Below are 19,182 nucleotides of genomic sequence, written 5' to 3'. Positions count from 1 at the left end.
AAGCAAACACAGTCTTAGGCTAAGTTTGAAAAGAATACAAATACAAATATGTAGGGTGCAAAACCTTGTATTTTTTATGTATATGCATTGTACCTGTTTGTATTTGTATTCTTTCCAAATTGAGCCTTAATTTAAAATTTCTACTTCCTTGCTTTCTAGTCTTTTTTAGGGTTTTTGTTCTAATAAAATGGCCTACTTAATTTTGTTAAAGGGCAAATTTCTTAAAGTATCCTTGTGGTTTAGGAAATTGACTAGCTATACTCTTAATGTTTACATATTGTCTTAATGTATCCTTAAGGTTTTTGATGATTGTAGGGATGCAAACGGACTGGATCGGATTTGAATTAGGGTTTGATAGGATTAGATTTGAATTTGAATCCTATCGGTAAGTGGGATCTTCAAATCTGATCCGATCCGACTTGTTTTCTTTAAAAATTAATAAATTATTAAAAGAAAATAAAATATACTAATTTAAATAAAGTAAAAACAAAAAATAGAAGTATTTTTTAATTATTTTCATCATATATATACACATTTTTTTATAAAAAATAAATAATATAACAAATTTATAAAAATATAATATAAAAAATATATTTATAAACAAATAAATAACATATATATGTATTACATCTATCTATATTTACAAATATATAATACATATCGGATTGGATATTCTCGGATCGGATAGGGGTGATCCAAATCCAATTCAATTTCTGATCGGATCCTATTATCTGATTCGAATATTCAAACAGGGGTGATTCGAATTTGACCAAATAGGATCGGTTTGGATCATAATCCGATCCATTTGCACCCCTAGACAATTGTCTAAAACCTCCCTTGCCGTTAACTTTCTATCACGCTCTGTTCACATGTGATGTCACGTGAATCTTCGAAGCCATAAATGGGGAACTCAATCTCCTTCCCTCTTTACAATGTTTTTCTTTTTTCTTTGGTAAGAAAGAAATGTTTATGCTTAAGTGCTGAGTAATGTTCAACAGTAACTATTAAAATCTTCTTCGTTCTTTGTTGTGGGTTGCATTTTCATATGGCTGTCCTCACCACTAGATTATTGGTTTTGGGGAAGGTGAGTCGTTGTAAAACGATGCTAGTTATGCATCTATCAGTTCCAATTATCCTTGGACTTTGGTTACCATCTCCTCTCTTGAACTAGCAGCTATTTTTTTTTGTTATTTATTAAATTTAGAAAATAAGATATAGGACTTTGATTTAAGGTTTTGATTATCAAGAGAACTTGGTTATAAACTGAAAGACATTTTTCAAACGGTTAAACAGAGAAAGGGTATAAAGAAGAGACGTGCAATAGCTCTTGCAAATGGCTTCAGCCGGTGGATGAAGATTGGAGAGAAAGTTTTTCTTGTCAATAATTTCTGCCCCTAGCTGATGAAGAAGAAAGGGCTAGGGGTTTTAGGAGTTAAAAAAAAGTAATGAATATGGTCTAAGACTACTCTGGCTTCAATCGGTGAAGGAACACAACGGGTTAATTTCTGAGTTAAAACAATTTCCTGTCGTTAGACTACCACCACTCACGGATTTGAACCCTGATCTCATGAGTTTGCTTTCAACTCTCCTTGTCCTGACTCCTGACCTCCTCGAGACTGCTGCTAGAGCAATCTTGGATAAGAACAGTTCCCACATCCGACAGCTAATGTGGATGCTCAATGAACTCAGCTCCCCGTATGGTGACACCGATCAGAAGCAAGCTACATACTTCCCTCCCCAGACCCTGCATTGGCGATATATGGCGAGTGTCTCTTGCATTGAGCTGCCCTTTTTAAGTGGAAAATATATGAAGATTTTTACTTCAACCGCTCAACTTAACTTGTTCCTTAATTTCCTTTGCCATTTTGTCATTGCAATAGTTTTGGATTTTTGACAATAGACAACACACTATCAATTATGAAGCTGTTCTAGTCAATCTCTCTGTTACATTATTGGCATGTTGCACTTGTATAAAATCACCACCACGAACAATTAAATGCTTTTTACCTGATCTGTTTTCTTTTATCTATGTCTTAATTTATTAGTTTTGTCAAAGTTATATGATTTGGCATGGGCTTAAAAACATTTATTTAAGGACCTGCATAATATCTAGCTTAATTAGATTGGCTGTTATATTTGCTTCATTTGCCTTTTAAAGTTGAGATGTTTCATGGGTGCTAGCATTCAGCACACTGTGGTACAGATGTTAACAAATCATCATCTATTTCAGAATGTTCCAAGGGTTTGCATTATTGACTCTGGAAAGTATTAGTTAGGATCCAATGTTGATGTTATTAGCCTTTAAGCTTTTAATTGCCTTTTCTCTTTCACCAGTGCATGTCATCCTGTAATTTATTGATAATGAAGACCGGAAACACAATCTATATATAGTGATCATTTACCAACAGACTAACCAGATGGCTTTCTTTTTTCTTTTTTTTTTCCTGCTGCAACGTGTAGCTTTAATTAACTTAAAAAAGAGACAATACATGTAGGAGGCTTAAATGCTTAATGAAACCATAGTATTAGAAATTGTATTCTATTTTAATTAGGATTTAAACTCTGGTCATCCACATGAAAGGCAAGATTCTTATAAAATAACATGGGTTTTAAGTGTTATAACTTGTGACCTTTACGAACTTTCACTTGATAATGTTATATCAATTAAAGAAAGAAAATAATCAATTCATTTTTATAGTTAGTTTTTAAGTATTGATTTTTTATGAGCATTTTTAAGTATTAAATTAAAATATATTAATTGTAATAATGGGAAAACAGGATTCATGTAGTCGACCCCATATGATTGGGACGAGGCTTAGAGGATGGCAAGGTTTAAAGTATCGATACACACGAACACGGACAGTTGGGGTGTTTATGGTTCGGTTAATTAAACTGTGGGCTTATTTTTTAAACTAATTGGTTAACCAAACCGGTAACTGAAACAGAACCGAAGCCAATTGGTTAACCAGTTGACCACTTTGGTTAACTGTCGGTTTTGATTCATCAGTTTTTTGGTTTTTTTATATTTATACTATATATTATAAATAAATATATAAATATATATATATATAATAAAAAACTAGAAATATATAATATTATATTTTAATAAATAAATAATATATTATATGTTTTAAATATATATTTATATATAATGCATAATTATTAATTTATAATATATGAATAATATAAAATATATAATAATACATAAATATACATATAATATATAGAAATATACTTGTACCGATCAGTTTGATTAACTGAAATTTTCAGTTTGGTCTCATCGGTTTGATTCGATTTTTCAATTTTTCTTTCTCACCCCTAACAAACAAGCATATCAAGTGTTTCAATACTTCATAACTTTTTTTTTTAGTTTTTTTTTTTTTCAAAAATGTTTCACTTGCCCCATTTGGGGTTTCGGAAAGCTACCGATACTTCATAATTTGAAACCATGATGTTTTGAAGTATTAGATTAATAATAAGATTTATATTAGTTTGATAAAGTACGTAATGCATATTTTAATTCTCCTGCTATTTCCCAATATTTTCTATGCCTATCTTGATAGTTCGCACCACATAACTTGTCAACTTGTGTGTTTTTATGTGTCTATACTCTATCCATGGTCATTTAAGCCTTAGATTTAGTGTTCTTGTTCTATTTTTTTGGGATTTATGCGAGTTTTCTCAATGCATCTTTGCATATCTTAATTTTTCAATCATATCCATGTATTTTCAAAATATATCTAAATATGTCTTTTAAAATTGTCTATTCTTTATAATATTATTATTTTAAACATAATTTATAGTTTATAAAGAATATAATTGCAAGTTCTACATATAAAAAATACTCTCAGTTTTCTCCTCCAAAAAATATCAGATTTGTCTTAAATACATTAGTATATTGCCTGCTTAATTATAGGATGGTAACGAAGTATTTTTTAGATCAAGAGGAGCACTTAACTGCGAAAACTCATGAATGCATACTGTGATAGGCTTAATTCAGTTGCATTTTTGTTTGATGGTCGTCATCTCCGAGGAGAGCAGACTCCAGAGGAGATCTCTCTCTCTCTGGTTTGACCGGTTGAGCAATCTCCGAGGAGAGCAGACTTCATAATCTGTCATATAATGATACCCCACTTTGTATTGGTGGATTTCCCAGCTAGCTCATTTCTTTCAAAGGCTTCAATTTATAATATAAAATTTATTGATAAAAGGGCTTATTTTAAACATGGAGTGAGAGAGCTTTGTGTGCCACGTTATGTCCTAGTACATACATCTTGAACTGAAATTTATCTTCTGTCACTGCAGCTTGAAATGGAGGATGGAGATGACATTGATGGAATGCTGCACCAAACAGGTGGCACGACCATCGTGATTGTGGACTGTGTGGTTATATGCTGTAAAAAGAAATAGAGTTCAAACACTTGTCAATTCTCATAGACCGATGTGGGTTGTGCAAATCTAAGTTCATGGAAGATCATTCGGTTAACTATGTTTCGAAGTCCAGCAGGAATTATACGGAAAGCTGTGGGTATTATATTCTCTTGGACAGAGAAATCTTCTGATTACCTTGATATTATAGAAACCCTGCTGGCACTTCACTACACTACATGATATGATAATATAGAAATGTGAGATTTTTGTTATTTCATTCCTTGTCTGCAATTCCTCCATTTAGAGGTTTTTATGTTGTGTTATAATAATTGCTTAATTGAATGATGTTGATCAGTAACTTGGAGCTCCAGCTTGTTGGTGAAGGTCCATTGTACAGGAAGTTTATGAATGCAAGCTCAAGCTGGTCTGGTTGGTCTACGGTTGGGGTAAGTGAACCCATGTGCATGTTATTTACTCGGATTGAATCTTTCAGGCAAAATTTGTCGTGGCTGATTCGTTCGAGCTTTGAAGGGTGATCTCAGTTTGCAATCGAGGTCTTTCACTTTGTTTTACTTGGTTGTTGAGCGTAAATATATATCTATCCGACGATCTTTTTGGGGTGGATAAAAAATTCATACAAGAAACAGCAACTTCCTGATAGGGCTGTCAATGGGTTGGTTCTATCTGATTGATCAAATGGAACAGAATTGATTATATCGGTTCTGCTTCTGGTTCTTGTTCATTCCAGATAATGATCATTTTCTTAATAATATGTAAAGTTTCTTTTTAATAATTTTAATTAAATTTTATGTCTAAAATGACAAATTTGATAATTAATATGAAATTATTTTAGTCTAAAACATTTGATTTATTAACATATAAGTGATTTACCATTTTACTATTATTTTACCATTTTTATTAAGGTTATATTATCAAAGATCAACTGATGGTGACTCAGTTGGTAGGTTCTCATCTGAATAAAGACTTGGGATCAAAACCCACTGCCACTAGGGTTGGGAGGTTTAGAAGAATGGGCTACTCTCATTGTATAGCCCAATGAAGCAAAATAAATAAATAAATAAATAAATAAAAATGAGTTAATTTTTATATAATTACTGTTAGTATAATTAGGTCAGATCCAATTATCCCGATTATTGGGTCTATGATTTTGTCCCAATTTATACTTTATTCGGGACTGGAACACCCTGTCCCAACCCAGACCCGACTCATTGACAAACCTACGTCACAGGATATACCAATATAATACATGAAGAACTACACAGACAAGCCAAAGCAAACCAAGTAACCACCAACAACCAAAACAGAAAAAATAACTAGAAATTACTACTATTTGCTTGTTTGTAGGGAAATTCATTTGCTTTGGTGAAAAAGTATGGGAATGCAAAAGAATTGAGCCATTTTTTTTGTCTAGTTTTCACTTTTTTTGATAGTCATGTCATAGGTTTCACTGTCTTATTGTTTGCAGTGCATCAAGTAAAATAAAACCTAAAATAGAATAAAAAAAAATCAAATTTTGTGAAATTCTCATTAGCACCTCCATCTAGTTTGTACCAGAATTGCAAGCAAATAGAGCCTTAAAGACTGAACCTGAGCCCAGATACCCTGCAAGCAAAAACTGCATACATGGCATTCCAGCAGCTGATGGAGAATATTTTCTGTACATATATGTTAAATTCATAGGGAGATGCTTTCGATGTATGACTGAATGCCCGTTGTTTCAGTGTGAGGTTATTGCTTGCAAGATATCCTGTCACAAAACCAACAAAATCCACTTTGTCCATATCAAGTAAAGCCGACCAAGTAACTGAATGCTTATGAGAGAAATTTCGAGCCGACCATGTGTCCCCACCTGATCCAGACGTGTAAAATACATTGATAGATTAAAACCCATTGAATGCTGCAGTGAGTGTAACCTCTTGGCCATCCATGCCCAAGAATATTTCATTTTGTGATTTTATTATTTCAATCTGACAACGTTCTTTTCTTGTCTTATTTAGAATAATTTTACTATATTAACTAAATTCTTAATTTCTGGCCATTTAATCACTAACCCCTATATCACACAGACGCAAACACAAATGCTCGTCATCTGGTAAGTATAAATTTACAGTTTCAACTTTCAATAAAAATTCAATCCGGTTGCACCGGAAAACACATTTTCGGTCCACCATTCATAATTTGCCACATCTCTTTAAATTAGATTTTGCGATCAAATGGAAAACTGATGAACGAAAGGATTCTCTGACCTGCTTGGCCTCTCTCTCTCTCTCGCCCCGGTTTATTCCGTCATCTTATTTCTTTGGTTCTCTGTAACTGTTTAATAAGATAATTGATCTCCAAGAGTTTTGGTTTCAAGAAAGAGTAGGAATCCAGATCAGAATCTCTCTCCCAAACGTTTCTCCCATTTTTTTCTTTCCTTCTTTGAATTTGTTTACAAATTTCCAAAAGCTGTAATTTGCAAAAAAAAAAAGAGAAAGAGCAAGAATTCATATCAGAATACAAAATAACATGATTTAAATTTTAAAAAGTTGGAGATTCTGATGGGTTCCATAAGTGTAATTTACAAAAAAGCTGTAATTTGCAAAAAATGAATCACCATCACCACAAGTGTAACCCAGATAGCAAAAAGCACAAAAGAGAGAGAGAGAGAGATGAGGAGATATTTGTTGATGGATTCCATAAGAGCAACTAGTCAGGATTTGTGAAGAAACGACAAGGACAGACAATGAAACTCTCTTTGTTTCATTGATGGTTTTGACAGAAAAAATAAATATGAAGAGAGAGAAGAAATGGTAAAATATGGCTGAAAAAATTCTTCAGGACAGAGATGGTTAGAGAAAGGTAGTGAGGGTTTAGACGAGATAAAGGATGGATGGCCAAGAGGTTTATGAGAAAAGGATGCTGATGATGTGTGGCTTAGAGCACTGTTTTTTCAAAAAATGATATCTTTATTTTTGTTTGAAATTGTTGCTGTCTGGTAAGACGTTTCCTGGAGCAACAACAAATTTTTCTGTTTGGTACCATTGCTCCAGGAAACGTTTTCAGCACTAGTACCCATTATCCAATGTCACATCACTGCCCTGTTGGCAGCAACAAGCTGTAGTTCCAGGAAACGTTAAATTGGCGTTGCTCCAAGCCATGTGATAAGATCTCCATCACCATGGCTTCCCAATTTCTGAGGCGTGGCATGAAACACCATTTTTTATGAAAAATTGGTTCTAAACAAATGCCTGTTTCTGAAAACACCGTTTTTTCCTATGTGGCACTGTTGCTCCAGGAAACAGCAACAATGCCAAACAGCCCAAAAGGGGTTTTGAGTGAGAAAACGCTCTTGACCATTTTAAACATTGAAATGACGCAGCAGATTCTGAATGGTCTGAAAATCACCCTTATTTAGTGAGTCCGCATCAAATTCTTACTCTTACAGTTTTTTGTGTAAAATACTGGATGATGGGGTAAGCAATGTGCCTCTTCTACTAGATTCATCCGGTTCATAGTCACTAGTACGAGGGTGTTTGGTTCCGTTTACGTTATTGAGTAAATGTTTTGTACGTGTGTGGCTGCAAAACCAAGAAAAGCAATCAATGAGGGCGTTTGACATAGAGATGCCATTAGACACCACATCAGCAAAGTGCCAATAAATGCCTACCCAGAAGCTCCAAAATAAAACTTCCTGAAACGGGAGAGGTACAATGAAATTGATGTTTGCTTTTGCATACATCAATACGTACCGATGCACATAATGAGCCCTTTGCTGATGGGGTGCCTATGTAACAGTATTTACTCAATAAATATAAACGGAACCAAACACATACTATATCGTTGAATGAACCCAATTGAAAAATTCAGCTTGGAATTACTAATTAGCTTATCGGATTTCTAGCATTAGTTCGTGAAAAAATATATTAAAACTGGCTTTATTTATCTAACTTACAGCCATCTGCAAGGAATTTGCAGAGAATCAGGGATCCAGCTGAATGAAATTGGCGTGGCCAAGTATATGTATGTTACTGCTAAGCATGGGGTGGTGGTTTATCCTAATGATATAAAACATGGACGAAGGTACATGTTTTATTTGGATGCGTTATTATTTAAGGTTGGTTTTGCACTAATTGAAGGTTTAAGATGGACGCAGGCAACATGATTCAAGGAAAAAGTCTCTCTATATTCAATGTTTATATGCATTAGAGAATGTGCAAATGACCATTTGACGCAATGCAACTGTTAGCTGACGAATAATTGATCTCAGAACTTTAGAGGTGTTCTCCAATATCAATTGTTTTTCTTCTTGTGACTTTATAAATAATACAAAACCAACTAGTTAGAAAACAAAAACATTGGTTATTTATGTCTTATGTTTCCAAAACTGAAACAAAAAGAAAAAAACACGTTCTTGAATTTCTGGTTCAAAGATGATATTTTCATGGTTATTTAATATAATGTTCTATAATATATAATTTCTATACTACAAAATTTATTTTTGTTTTAAAATTAATTATATTGATGGTTTCAAAAACATGTATTGTTTTATGAAACAAAACTAACTTGTTTTTGCTTTTCAAAATGAAAACACAGTTCAAGAACATGTTTCTTTTGCTGATGTGGCAATTTCGAAAACAAAAGAAAACAAAGAACATTTGTAGAACACCGCCACAACATTTGATGATAGAATTAAGAACATGGTTCGGTGGACAAGTTGTTACTTACAATTTACAGGTATTTACAACCTAGGCTGTTGCTAGAGGGAATTTATGCCAGCACTTGAAAGTTGCAGAAACACGGAATATGCAACAAAATCAAAGAATAAATAACAAATTATGCAGTATATGCAGTAGCAAAATTTACCATGAACCTCTCACGCCTTTGATCCTCCAATAGTGTCTTGTGTGTGCCTTCTCATTCGCATGCTGGGGGTGCCTGCAATCAAAACAGCGACTGTTGGCATCCACTCTATTACTCCCGATAGTATCTATCAAAACATAATTTGTTTATTGTTTTTCTACTTACTTGGAACAGACGTTCCCCCTTGTTTCCATCTGTGCAGGTAAAAGCAATAAAGTCAGATGAAAAGTGAGGGAACAAACCATATGATTTAACCATCTGGTAGCAAATCCTCGAAGACAATGCTTGTCCGTGTCAGGTTAGAGGATCAGAAATAGGATAAATACTTGCCACTATTATCATCAACCCAATTTACTTTTTTTTCTTTTGTATATTTTCTCTTATCTTGGAGGTATGTTCCATTGTAAGAACATTTCAAGGCATGTATCTCTTTTCTTTAGTTTGGAAGCATATTTCCATCATTCCATGCTAGTGTTCTGCTACCATTACTTTCCTACATTTTATCCATTTCTTTTCTGTTCTTTTTTCCATTCCACTTTTCTTTATTTTGATAAGGGGGGTATATGAATGTAAGTTTGCTTTACATGTAAGATTACTTCAACGGAGGTTTATCCTTGATTTCAGACCATAAAAAATTGATTCTTCCAAGAGTTTATGACCAGAAGAGTGAATTTCATAGTGATGGTAATTACATAATGATATATAATTCACATTAGGTGCTTGCTTTGATGTGCTCAACAAGATAATATCATCATATATTTTTCGTAAAACGAGTAGTGAAACTTGACAAAGCCTTATCCCAACCATTTTGGTACCCCCATTCTGCTATATTCAATGCTAACAATTGTTAAATCGACAAGCCTTATCCCAATTGCATTACTTCAAATAGCTAATGCGATGTTAAACATTATGCATTCCTGATTTTATGAACCACTTTTGTACCAAGCCCCTCAAGGCAAGCCCAAAGATTTTATAATTTTAATTCTTCTAAAAACATCTTTTCTTAGGATCAATGAATGGACAACATTAGTAAATATGGGGCTTTTCATTGCTTCAGGTTGGGCCAGGCTTTAGGTGATTAGACCTATTCATGGGCCAGGGTTCGGGCTTGGCCCGTGAACATTTTGCATTGCTTCAGGTTGGGCCCGTTCAAATTTTGGAAAATGCTAAGCCCAAGCCCATCCCATGAACAAGTCTACTGGTGATGCTCTACTGTTTCACCCCTCAGTTGAACTCCAGGTTCTTGCCTCTTGGTCGCCATATGCTAGAACCATCAACCATCTTTGGTAGCGATGGGCTTGAGGAAGTGAATCTCCCTTTCCTTTCATGTCAGACAGGGAAGCCTGAGGGAGTGAATAACTGTTGGAGCAGATGGAACTTGTAAACCCGGATTATGGAACTTTTCTGAACCTGGGAGCCTTGCTAAAAGATGAGGAGATTTGCCCCAAAACCCTCCCCAAACATTTTTTTTGGGGAACATCTGCCCTCTAACCCTAATCTTTGTCCTTGTTTTCCTTTTAGTTTTTCTCCTACTTCTGCCTCTCATTGTGATCCCTCCTTTTTTGATGTTCAAGTTCAAATGGCCTACTATCTTAACCAGAAGATATTCCTAACCTGATGAATGGCAGCCAGTATCCTGAAGGTTCATCAAATTACAAAAGAGAGGAGCAGACAGAGGGTCAGATTGCAAAAATGGCAAGGAAACTGGGGATTAACAATGTGGAGAAAGTTTGTGATAGACAAACTCTCAAAAGCAATGGAATTGATAGGAGTGGAAAGGGGGCGGGAAAAGGTTTGAGAAGGGGATCCAACAAGGAACTGAAGTATCATAACTCGGTAGGGAAGAGGATTGCTAAGGGAAAGTAAGCTGCTATGAACCAATGAAGATTCTAAGTTGGAATGTTAGGGGATTGGGAGGAGAGTTGGAAGAGGTTCCTCTTATAAAATATACCCTAAGAAGAGAAAACCCTAATATAGTTATCTTTCAAGAAATCCAAAAAACAAAAAAAAAGTAGTCAACAAAAGGTTAGGAGAATTAATGGTAGAAATAGGGCTGCTCTTCCTGTATCTAGTGCTTTGGATGGAATTTTAATAGTACGGAAGGAAGAGGATATTTCTGGTGTTGAAGTTGATAAAGGAATTTCAATCTCCATATTGCTTACCAACAAATTGGATGGTTTTAGCTGGATTTTAACAGGAGTGCATGGCCCGAATTCTCTATCAAAAAGAGGAAATTTTTGGGATGAATTGGATTCACTCCATGAACATGGTGACATCCCTTCTGCATTGAAGGTGATTTCCATGTCATGAGGTTTATCCATGAGCACTCTAATGGTAAATGACTAACCAGGGAGCATGAGAGATTTCTCCAGTTCCATTGCTACGCATAGTTTGCATGACCTCCCTCTCCACAATAGGAAATTCACTTGGTCAAACATGTAGGAGAATGTTGTTAATTGTAGACTTGACAAACTTTTATTGACTTCAGATTGGGAGGAGCACTTCCCTACTCTCATTCAGGAGATCCGACCTCAATGTATCTCTGATCATTGGCCAAATGCCCTAAGAATTGATTTGATGGTAAGAGGAAAAACTCCTTTTAGACTGGAGAAGATGTAGACTCTTCACAATGATTCTCTTAAAAAGTGGCTGCTTGGTGGGAGTTTAGAATGAAGGGATGGGGTGGTTACTGAATGTTGCAGAAGTTGAAGAGTTTAAAGAGGAAGCCAAAATATTAGGGAAAGGAGGAATTTAAGGCTTTTGAAGAAAAAAAAAAAAAACAAAATCCTTGAGGAATTGGATGATTTAGATCAAAAAGAACAAAATGGCTCCTTGGATGAGGGAGGTAGAAGTAGAAGAAAAGATTGGGAAAAGGTGGTAAGGAGAGAAGAAATTTTTTGTAGGCAAATATCAAGATTCAAGAGTTAGTAATGCTACAGGATGGCATAGAAAAAAATTTATCTCAATTAAATGTGGGGAAATGAGATGTGGAAGACCAAGTGTAAGACACTTGAAGATTTGGGGTTGTCCAGCACATGTTAAAAGAACAAGTGCTGACAAATGGGAATCCAAGACCAATCGTTGCCTATTTATAGGCTACCCCAAAGGCTCTGTGGGTTACTTATTCTATGATCCAAAAGAGCAAAAAGTGTTTTACAGTCGAAATGCCCACTTCTTAGAAGAAGATTACATCCTAGATAATCATCACCAGAAAGTTGTTCTTGATGAGGAGAGCCCAGGGGTAGTGGGAGATGTCCCACTAGCTCCAGAAAATAACCAACCTAGGAGATCTATGCTGGTTTCCAGGCCTCCAATTCATTTTGGCTATGACCAAGAAAGTTACTTGGTGGAAGCCACAACTAGTGAGGAGGATCTCGTGACTTATACGGAAGTTATGTTGGACATAGATTCCTTGAAGTGGGTAGATGCCATGAGAGTTGAGATGGACTCAATGGAGACCAATGGAGTCTGGACTCTAGTAGATCCGCCGAGTGGGGTAAAGGCAATTGGTTGCAAATGGATCTATAAGATGAAGAAGGACCCCGATGGTAAAGTTGAGACCTACAAGGCTCGTCTAGTGGCGAAAGGTTACACTCAAAAAGAGGGAATCGATTATGAGGAAACCTTCTCGCCTGTGGCCATGCTTAAATCCATTAGGATCCTACTAGATGTAGCAGCATACCATGATACGAGATTTGGCAAATGGATGTCAAAACTGTGTTCCTGAATGGAGATCTTACTGAAAATATCTATATGCAACAACCACAAGGTTTCATAGCTGCAGGTCAGGAACACATGGTATGTAAACTCAATCGATCCATATATGGACTTAAGCAAGCTTTTAGGAGTTGGAACATCCGGTTTGACTCTACCATCAAACAGTTTGACTTTGAGCAAAATCTGGATGAACCCTGTGTTTACGGGAAAACCAGTGGTGATAAGGTTACGTTCTTGGTTCTGTATGTAGATGACATTCTATTCATTGGGAATGATGTAGGCATGTTAACTACGGTCACAACAATTCTCCATGAAAGATCTTGGAGAAGCCTCCTACATACTAGGTCTTCGACTCTATAGAGATAGATCGAAGAGGATACTAGGATTATCCCAGTCTGCTAACATTGACAAAATAGTCAAGAGATACAACATGGAGAACTCCAAGAAAAGAAATGTTCCTTTCAAGCATGGAGTCACTCTCTCCAAGGGTATGTCTTCCAAGATTCCCGAAGAGATTGAGGGCATGAAAGGGGTTCCCTATGCCTCAGCCGTAAAGAGCATCAAGTATGCCATGTTGTGCACTTGTCTTGACATTTCTCAGGCAGTGAGTGTGGTAAGAAGATACCAATCTAACCCAGGGCAAGAGCATTGGACCGCTGTGAAAAACATACTAAAATACCTTCGAAGGACAAAAGAGTTTTGTCTAGTATTCGATGGTAGTTCACTACAGATCCAGGGGTATACTAATGCCGATTTTCAGTCAGATCCAGATGATAGAAAGTCTACATCTGGTTATATCTTCACGATAGGATCGTGTGCTGTTTGCTGGAAAAGCAGCAAATAGGGGTCCACTGCAGATTCCACAACTGAGGCCAAATACATTGCCGCAAGTGAAGCTGCCAAGGAAGCCGTTTGGATGAAGTTCATTTAGGAATTAGGAGTAGTTTCATCCAGCACATCACCCATTCCATTGTTGTGTGACAACACTGGAGCCATTGCTCAGGCTAAGGAGCCACGAGCCCACTCAAAGTCGAAGCACCTCGAGAGGAAGTACCATGTACTGCGGGAGATAGTTGGAAGAGGGGACGTCCTGATTCAGAAGGTAGCATCAGCGGAAAATGTAGCAGACCATTGACTAAGCCATTGACACAGAAGGTGTTTGAGAAACACGTGGAAAGTATGGGACTCCAGCTTGTACCCGATTGGACCTAAGTGCAAGTGGGAGCTGTTAGACATTTATGCCCTTAGCTCCAATTAGATTGATGTACCTTTTGACATTTACTGTAAATGAATAAAGTACATAATTGATTCATGTCATTGTGGTGTGTTTCTATGTAATACCCTTAAACTGAACACTTGTGAGACTCGTGTTAGTTTAGAATCTTCATAGCCACCAGGGTGAGACCTGATGTACATGCAGTGTGGGTTTTCTCGAAACCCTGAACTGGACCAAAATTCCAGTATTGCCTTGGACCTTGGAGATAGATGGGCAAAACTGGAATGTTACACCTGACCCCTAGACTCGATTATGATACTGCACTAGGTGTCGAAATGGGCTGTCTTTGATATACTAATCAGTGAGATCCTTAGAGGGGTCAAAACCTGGGTATGTTGGGACAGTCCGAGAATTCATCTAAGTGGGTGATCATAGTGACAGGATCAGCCCCTTTGTCGGACAAAGTGAATGATCGAGGATGCACTCTCTGATGGAAACCTAAACTGTCGGCAGTTGATTTCAACCGTTGAAATTTGCTTTGCAAAATATATTTATAAAGATATACATATATATATATATATATATTAAGGTCTCAAAATGTTTGCAAATGGTTTTAATTCCCGGGATCCATGTGAGTAGAGAGTGCAGCACTGTACCTTGCAGCCGAGGAAAAGGTCCTCTCTTGTCGGGTAGTGTTTGATCATTAAGGGCTGAGAGGTTAAGTGTAAGACCATTGGGGGTAATACCTGATGGGCTAATCTTGTATCTGCCCACAGTCCTTGGGTTTTCATAAGGTGGCTGGACCCAAGGATCATTTAGTGTAAATGTTGGGCCCATTAAGAGCCCATGGTGATGGACTCAGGGGTTCACTGTCTCTTACAGTGAATTCGGCCAGACCTTGTAACAAAGGCTGGGCTGAACCCATGTGGTTGATGTGTAGATCAATGTTTGGGTCCCACGCCATACAAGGATAGCCAACTGGGCAGCAGGTATAGAGGTTAAGTGAGCACATAGACTTAATGAGCCTAAAGCCCATTTAAGCCTATCCACTTAAAGAGTCCAGATCCAAATAAAGATTTGGATTAGGAAACTCCTAATTTTATTAAGAAGGTTGATCTTTATCTGCAGATAAGGATAAGGGATTATCCTTATCTCTTAAAGAGAGTCCAGATCCAAATATAAGATTTGGATTAGGAAAGTCCTAATAGGATTAGGAGAGCCTCTCTTTAAGGCTATAAATAGGAGAGTAGGGCGGACCTCCAAATTCACTCACAGTCTGCTGAATTAAGAGAGAAGACAACTCACAGTTTGACTGCTCCTGTCTTCTGCTCTTTTCTTCTTGTTCTTGCCGCCCCTACCCAGTTCGATCTCCACCTGTGAGAGTGATCAAGAACCGTTCTTGATATTGCTTCCTGCTAGAAGAGGCAATATGAAGTTGTGCTCACCAGCCCTCCACTACATCCTTGCTAAAGAATTTGGTTCTTATTGAAGAGCCATCCTGCTGATTTTGTTTCACCTCACATTGTGTCATATTCAGTGGGAGCAGATTTTGGTTTTCTCCTTGGGCGTTAACACCTTCATTGGGAGTTACTGTTACTTTGTATCAGGTATATCCCTCTCCTCCCTTTTTGGTTTCAGATCTGGTCTGGTTTGGTTCAAGATTGATCCTTGAAAAAGCAGTTTTCTAAAATAGGGAATGTGATTCCCATATGGGAGAGAGAGAAATTTTTGAAATTTCGCCCAACCTTCCTACAGGGTTCGGCCATCCATATGATGGATCTCTCATCCCTTCATAATCTTCTTCTTCTCTTCTTCCTCTCTTCTCCCTCCTCTTCTCTTCCTCTCTTCTTCTTCTTCTTCTTCTTCTTCTCGGAAACCATGGTATCAGAGCAAGATAGGGCTCTGTAAACCTCTTTTTTCTTTGATCGAAGCCCTCTCTCTACTTCACTGGACTGAGAATGGAAGAAACCAAGTCAAACTAGCCCTGAGAACACTTCAGCTACCTCTTCTCTTCCACAGCTTCATCAGAACCCAGTAGAACTGATTCCAGAAATCAGTGGATGGTTGTTTGAATCACTTCTAAGAGGTCGGTGATTGTTTTTCCTAATCTTTTCTATTATTCTGGGACTGGAACCTCTAGAAATCTACTCGGACTGAACAAGGGCAAGAACTATGCCCTCTTTTTCTTTGGTTCTTGGTCTGGTTACCAAGAATAGGCAGTGGTCTGCCTTGACCAAATAAGGGAAGTCTGAACCCTACTTGTGGATCTGAAGATCCAGAACTGTGTAAATGTGGAAACTCTGTAGGTCATGAATGACCTGGTTCAGTTTGCAGAAGTACTACAGCAGCCCTATTGAAGTGTTGTGTGACTCGTACTAGCTTTGGAGAGGTCTAGTAGACCTGTAGATGTGTTCAACAGCAAGTGCTGTACTTTCTTGAAGTATTTTTTGATTCACAAATTATCCTACAAATTGGGGGCTGCTAAGAACAGAATTGTTGTTCACTGAGAAGTGGTTACTTATGGCTTATGAAGACTACAACTTCAGGAACCACCTCTAACCAGGGTGGTCAGAACAGTGGTCATGATACAGCAAACTTCCCAATGACTATTACCCCCTTAGATGACAGAAATTAGTTGGCTTGGTCCAAGGAGATGCAGTGTTGTACATTGTAGCCAGGGGTAAAGCAGGATAATAACAATGGAAAAGTGAAAGAACCTAGGGCTTGCACTGCTGAATATGGCAAGTGGGACCAAGAGAACTGCATGATTGTGTCATGGTTTTTGACATCCATGGTTACCCTCTGTTAAGCAGAACTTTATATGGGCTGAGACAGCCAAAGAAATATGGGAACAAGCAAAGGCAACATATTCGGGACAAAGACATAATACTAGAATCTATCAACTTCAAGCAGAATCTTCAACATGTAAGAAGGGGGAAAGGAGTTTATCAGCTTACTATTCTGCCCTCACTTTGGTCTGGAAAGAGTTGGATTACTACCAAAGCATTGAATGGAAAAGTGAGATAGATACCAAAGCCTATAAACAGTTGGTCTCTCAACAACATATCTTTACTTTTCTACTATGACCTTATCAAAGTGCAGATTTTGGGCAGCAATGACCTCCCTTCTGTCCAAGAGGTGTATGCTCTAGTGCAATCCGAGGAAAGTAGGAGATCGACTATGAATGCTCCTGAGGGGAAGATTATTGCTCTAGCAGTGAGAAATAACACAAGTTCAGCAAAAAAAAAGGAGGAAGGCCAGAAAAGAGTGGATGATAAAGATAAATTGTAGTGCACTCAATGCTAGAAATCCATGTACACCTGTGAGACTTGTTGGGAACTAATTGGGAAACCAAAGTGGGCACAAGAACCAAGCAAGAAATCAACATAAGAATAGACTAAGAAAACAAATCAGAAGAAATTCACCTCAATAAGCTTATCATCTCATGAGCCTTAGAATGATCTTCCTACTATGAGTTCTGCTCTAGGTTGCCCCCTAGTTTTGATTTCAAGGAAGATATTATTAACTCCTTTTGTGAACATTTGGAGTAGTATGGTAGGGCTCTCCGGCAGGCAGATTCTAGATCTACACCTTCAACTTCCTCTATTTCCTCCTCAGTTAACTCAGCCTCTGCTTTCCATGTATCTACTGACACTCTGGAATCCTCATGGATTATTGATTTAGGTGCATCAAACCATATGATTGGTAAGTCAACCCTTTTCCAATCATACGCTCTTCTCTCTGGCAGGGATAGAGTGAGGTTGGCTGATGGATCCTTCTCCTCCATTGCTGGTCAAGGATCTATATATCTATCATTTGGCCTCTCACTGTCAAATGTCTTACATGTCCCAAAGTTACCTATTAATTTGTTATCCATTAGCAGTATTACTCATCCTTGAACTATTCAGTAAACTTTTTCCACATTCTTGTGTTTTTCAAGATTTGACCTCTGGGAGGACGATTAGGGGTGAGCATTATTCAGTTAAAACTGAATTACCAAACCGAAAATTTTGGTTTCGGTTTTTTCGGTTCGGTTTTTCGGTTTTTGGGTAATTTGGTTTTTAGCAATTTCGGTTTTCGGATTTAGAAATTCAGTTAACCAAAAAAACCGAATTAACTAAAATTCATTATATAATATATAATATACAATATATAATATAATATATATATATATTAATTAAATTCGGTTTTTAACCAAAATAACCGAAATTTTCGGTTTGGTTATTTCGGTTTTATTGTAATTCGATTTTCATTTTTTTATTTCAGTTTTAAAATATTCGGTTTATTCGGTTCAGTTTTTAACCGAATAAACCAAATGCTCACCCCTAAGGACGATTAGTAGAGGAAACATGGTTGGTGGTCTTTATTGTTAGACAGTATATGCCCTTAGCTCCAATCAGATTGATGTACTGATACATTTATTGTAAATGGATAAAAGTACATAATTGTTTCATGTTATGATTGGTGTGTTTCTGTGTAATTACCCCTTAAACTGGACACTTATGAGACTCGTGTTAGTTTAGAATGTTCTCAGCTGTTGGATAAACTTGGGGAGTTTATCCTGCAAGGCTGACACTGTGCTGCCAAAGAAGTTGGGGCAGCTTGTCTCAGCTTTTAGGGTTGGACCTGAAACTCATGTAGTGTGTGTTTGTTCGAAGCACTGGACCCATACCTTTTTCCAGTTATCCCCTAGACTTTGGAGATTGATGGGAAAAAATGGAAAGTTACACCTGACCCATGGACTTGATTATAGTATTGCACTAAGTGTCGGATCGGGCTGCCTTTGATATGCCAATCAATGAAATCCTTTAGGGGTCAAAACCTGGGTATGTTGAGGCAGTCTGAGAATTCACTCGAGTGGGTGATCATAGTGATAGGATCAGCCCCTTTGTCGGACAAAGTGAATGATCAGGGCTGCACTCTCTCTGATGAAAACCAAAACTGCTAGTAGTCGATTTCAACCGTGTTTGAGATTTGTTTTGCAAAATATATTTATATGATAATATATACATTAT

At 37.0% G+C, this 19,182-nt stretch overlaps 1 protein-coding gene across 19 annotated transcripts in view; it reads right to left on the bottom strand.

The window, feature by feature from the left end:
* Nucleotides 1–5,781: 5,781 nt before the first annotated feature.
* The window catches only part of LOC104606496 (uncharacterized), a 60,466-nt gene continuing 47,065 nt past the window's right edge, over nt 5,782–19,182 (bottom strand). For 10 of the 19 annotated variants that reach the window (XM_088894655.1, XM_088894639.1, XM_088894642.1 and 7 more), the window contains 3 exons: nt 9,400–9,428; nt 9,238–9,309; nt 6,904–7,952 (listed from right to left, as the gene is read on the bottom strand). In XM_088894655.1, coding sequence (XP_088750781.1) covers nt 7,814–7,952; nt 9,238–9,309; nt 9,400–9,428 — 240 coding nt within the window. In that variant the 3' untranslated portion in view covers nt 6,904–7,813. Of the gene's footprint in view, nt 6,242–6,363; nt 6,841–6,903; nt 7,953–9,028; nt 9,310–9,399; nt 9,429–19,182 lie in introns of those variants that run through there. The other 9 variants (XM_088894654.1, XM_088894650.1, XM_088894641.1 and 6 more) reach the window with 8 other exon arrangements.

The sequence above is a fragment of the Nelumbo nucifera genome, chromosome 1 (assembly GCF_055504915.1).
Source record: "Nelumbo nucifera cultivar China Antique chromosome 1, China Antique-T2T, whole genome shotgun sequence".
Classification (NCBI taxonomy): Eukaryota; Viridiplantae; Streptophyta; class Magnoliopsida; order Proteales; family Nelumbonaceae; genus Nelumbo; species Nelumbo nucifera.
Note: the sequence above shows the minus strand (reverse complement) of the source record. Positions and strands in the feature narration are given on the sequence as shown.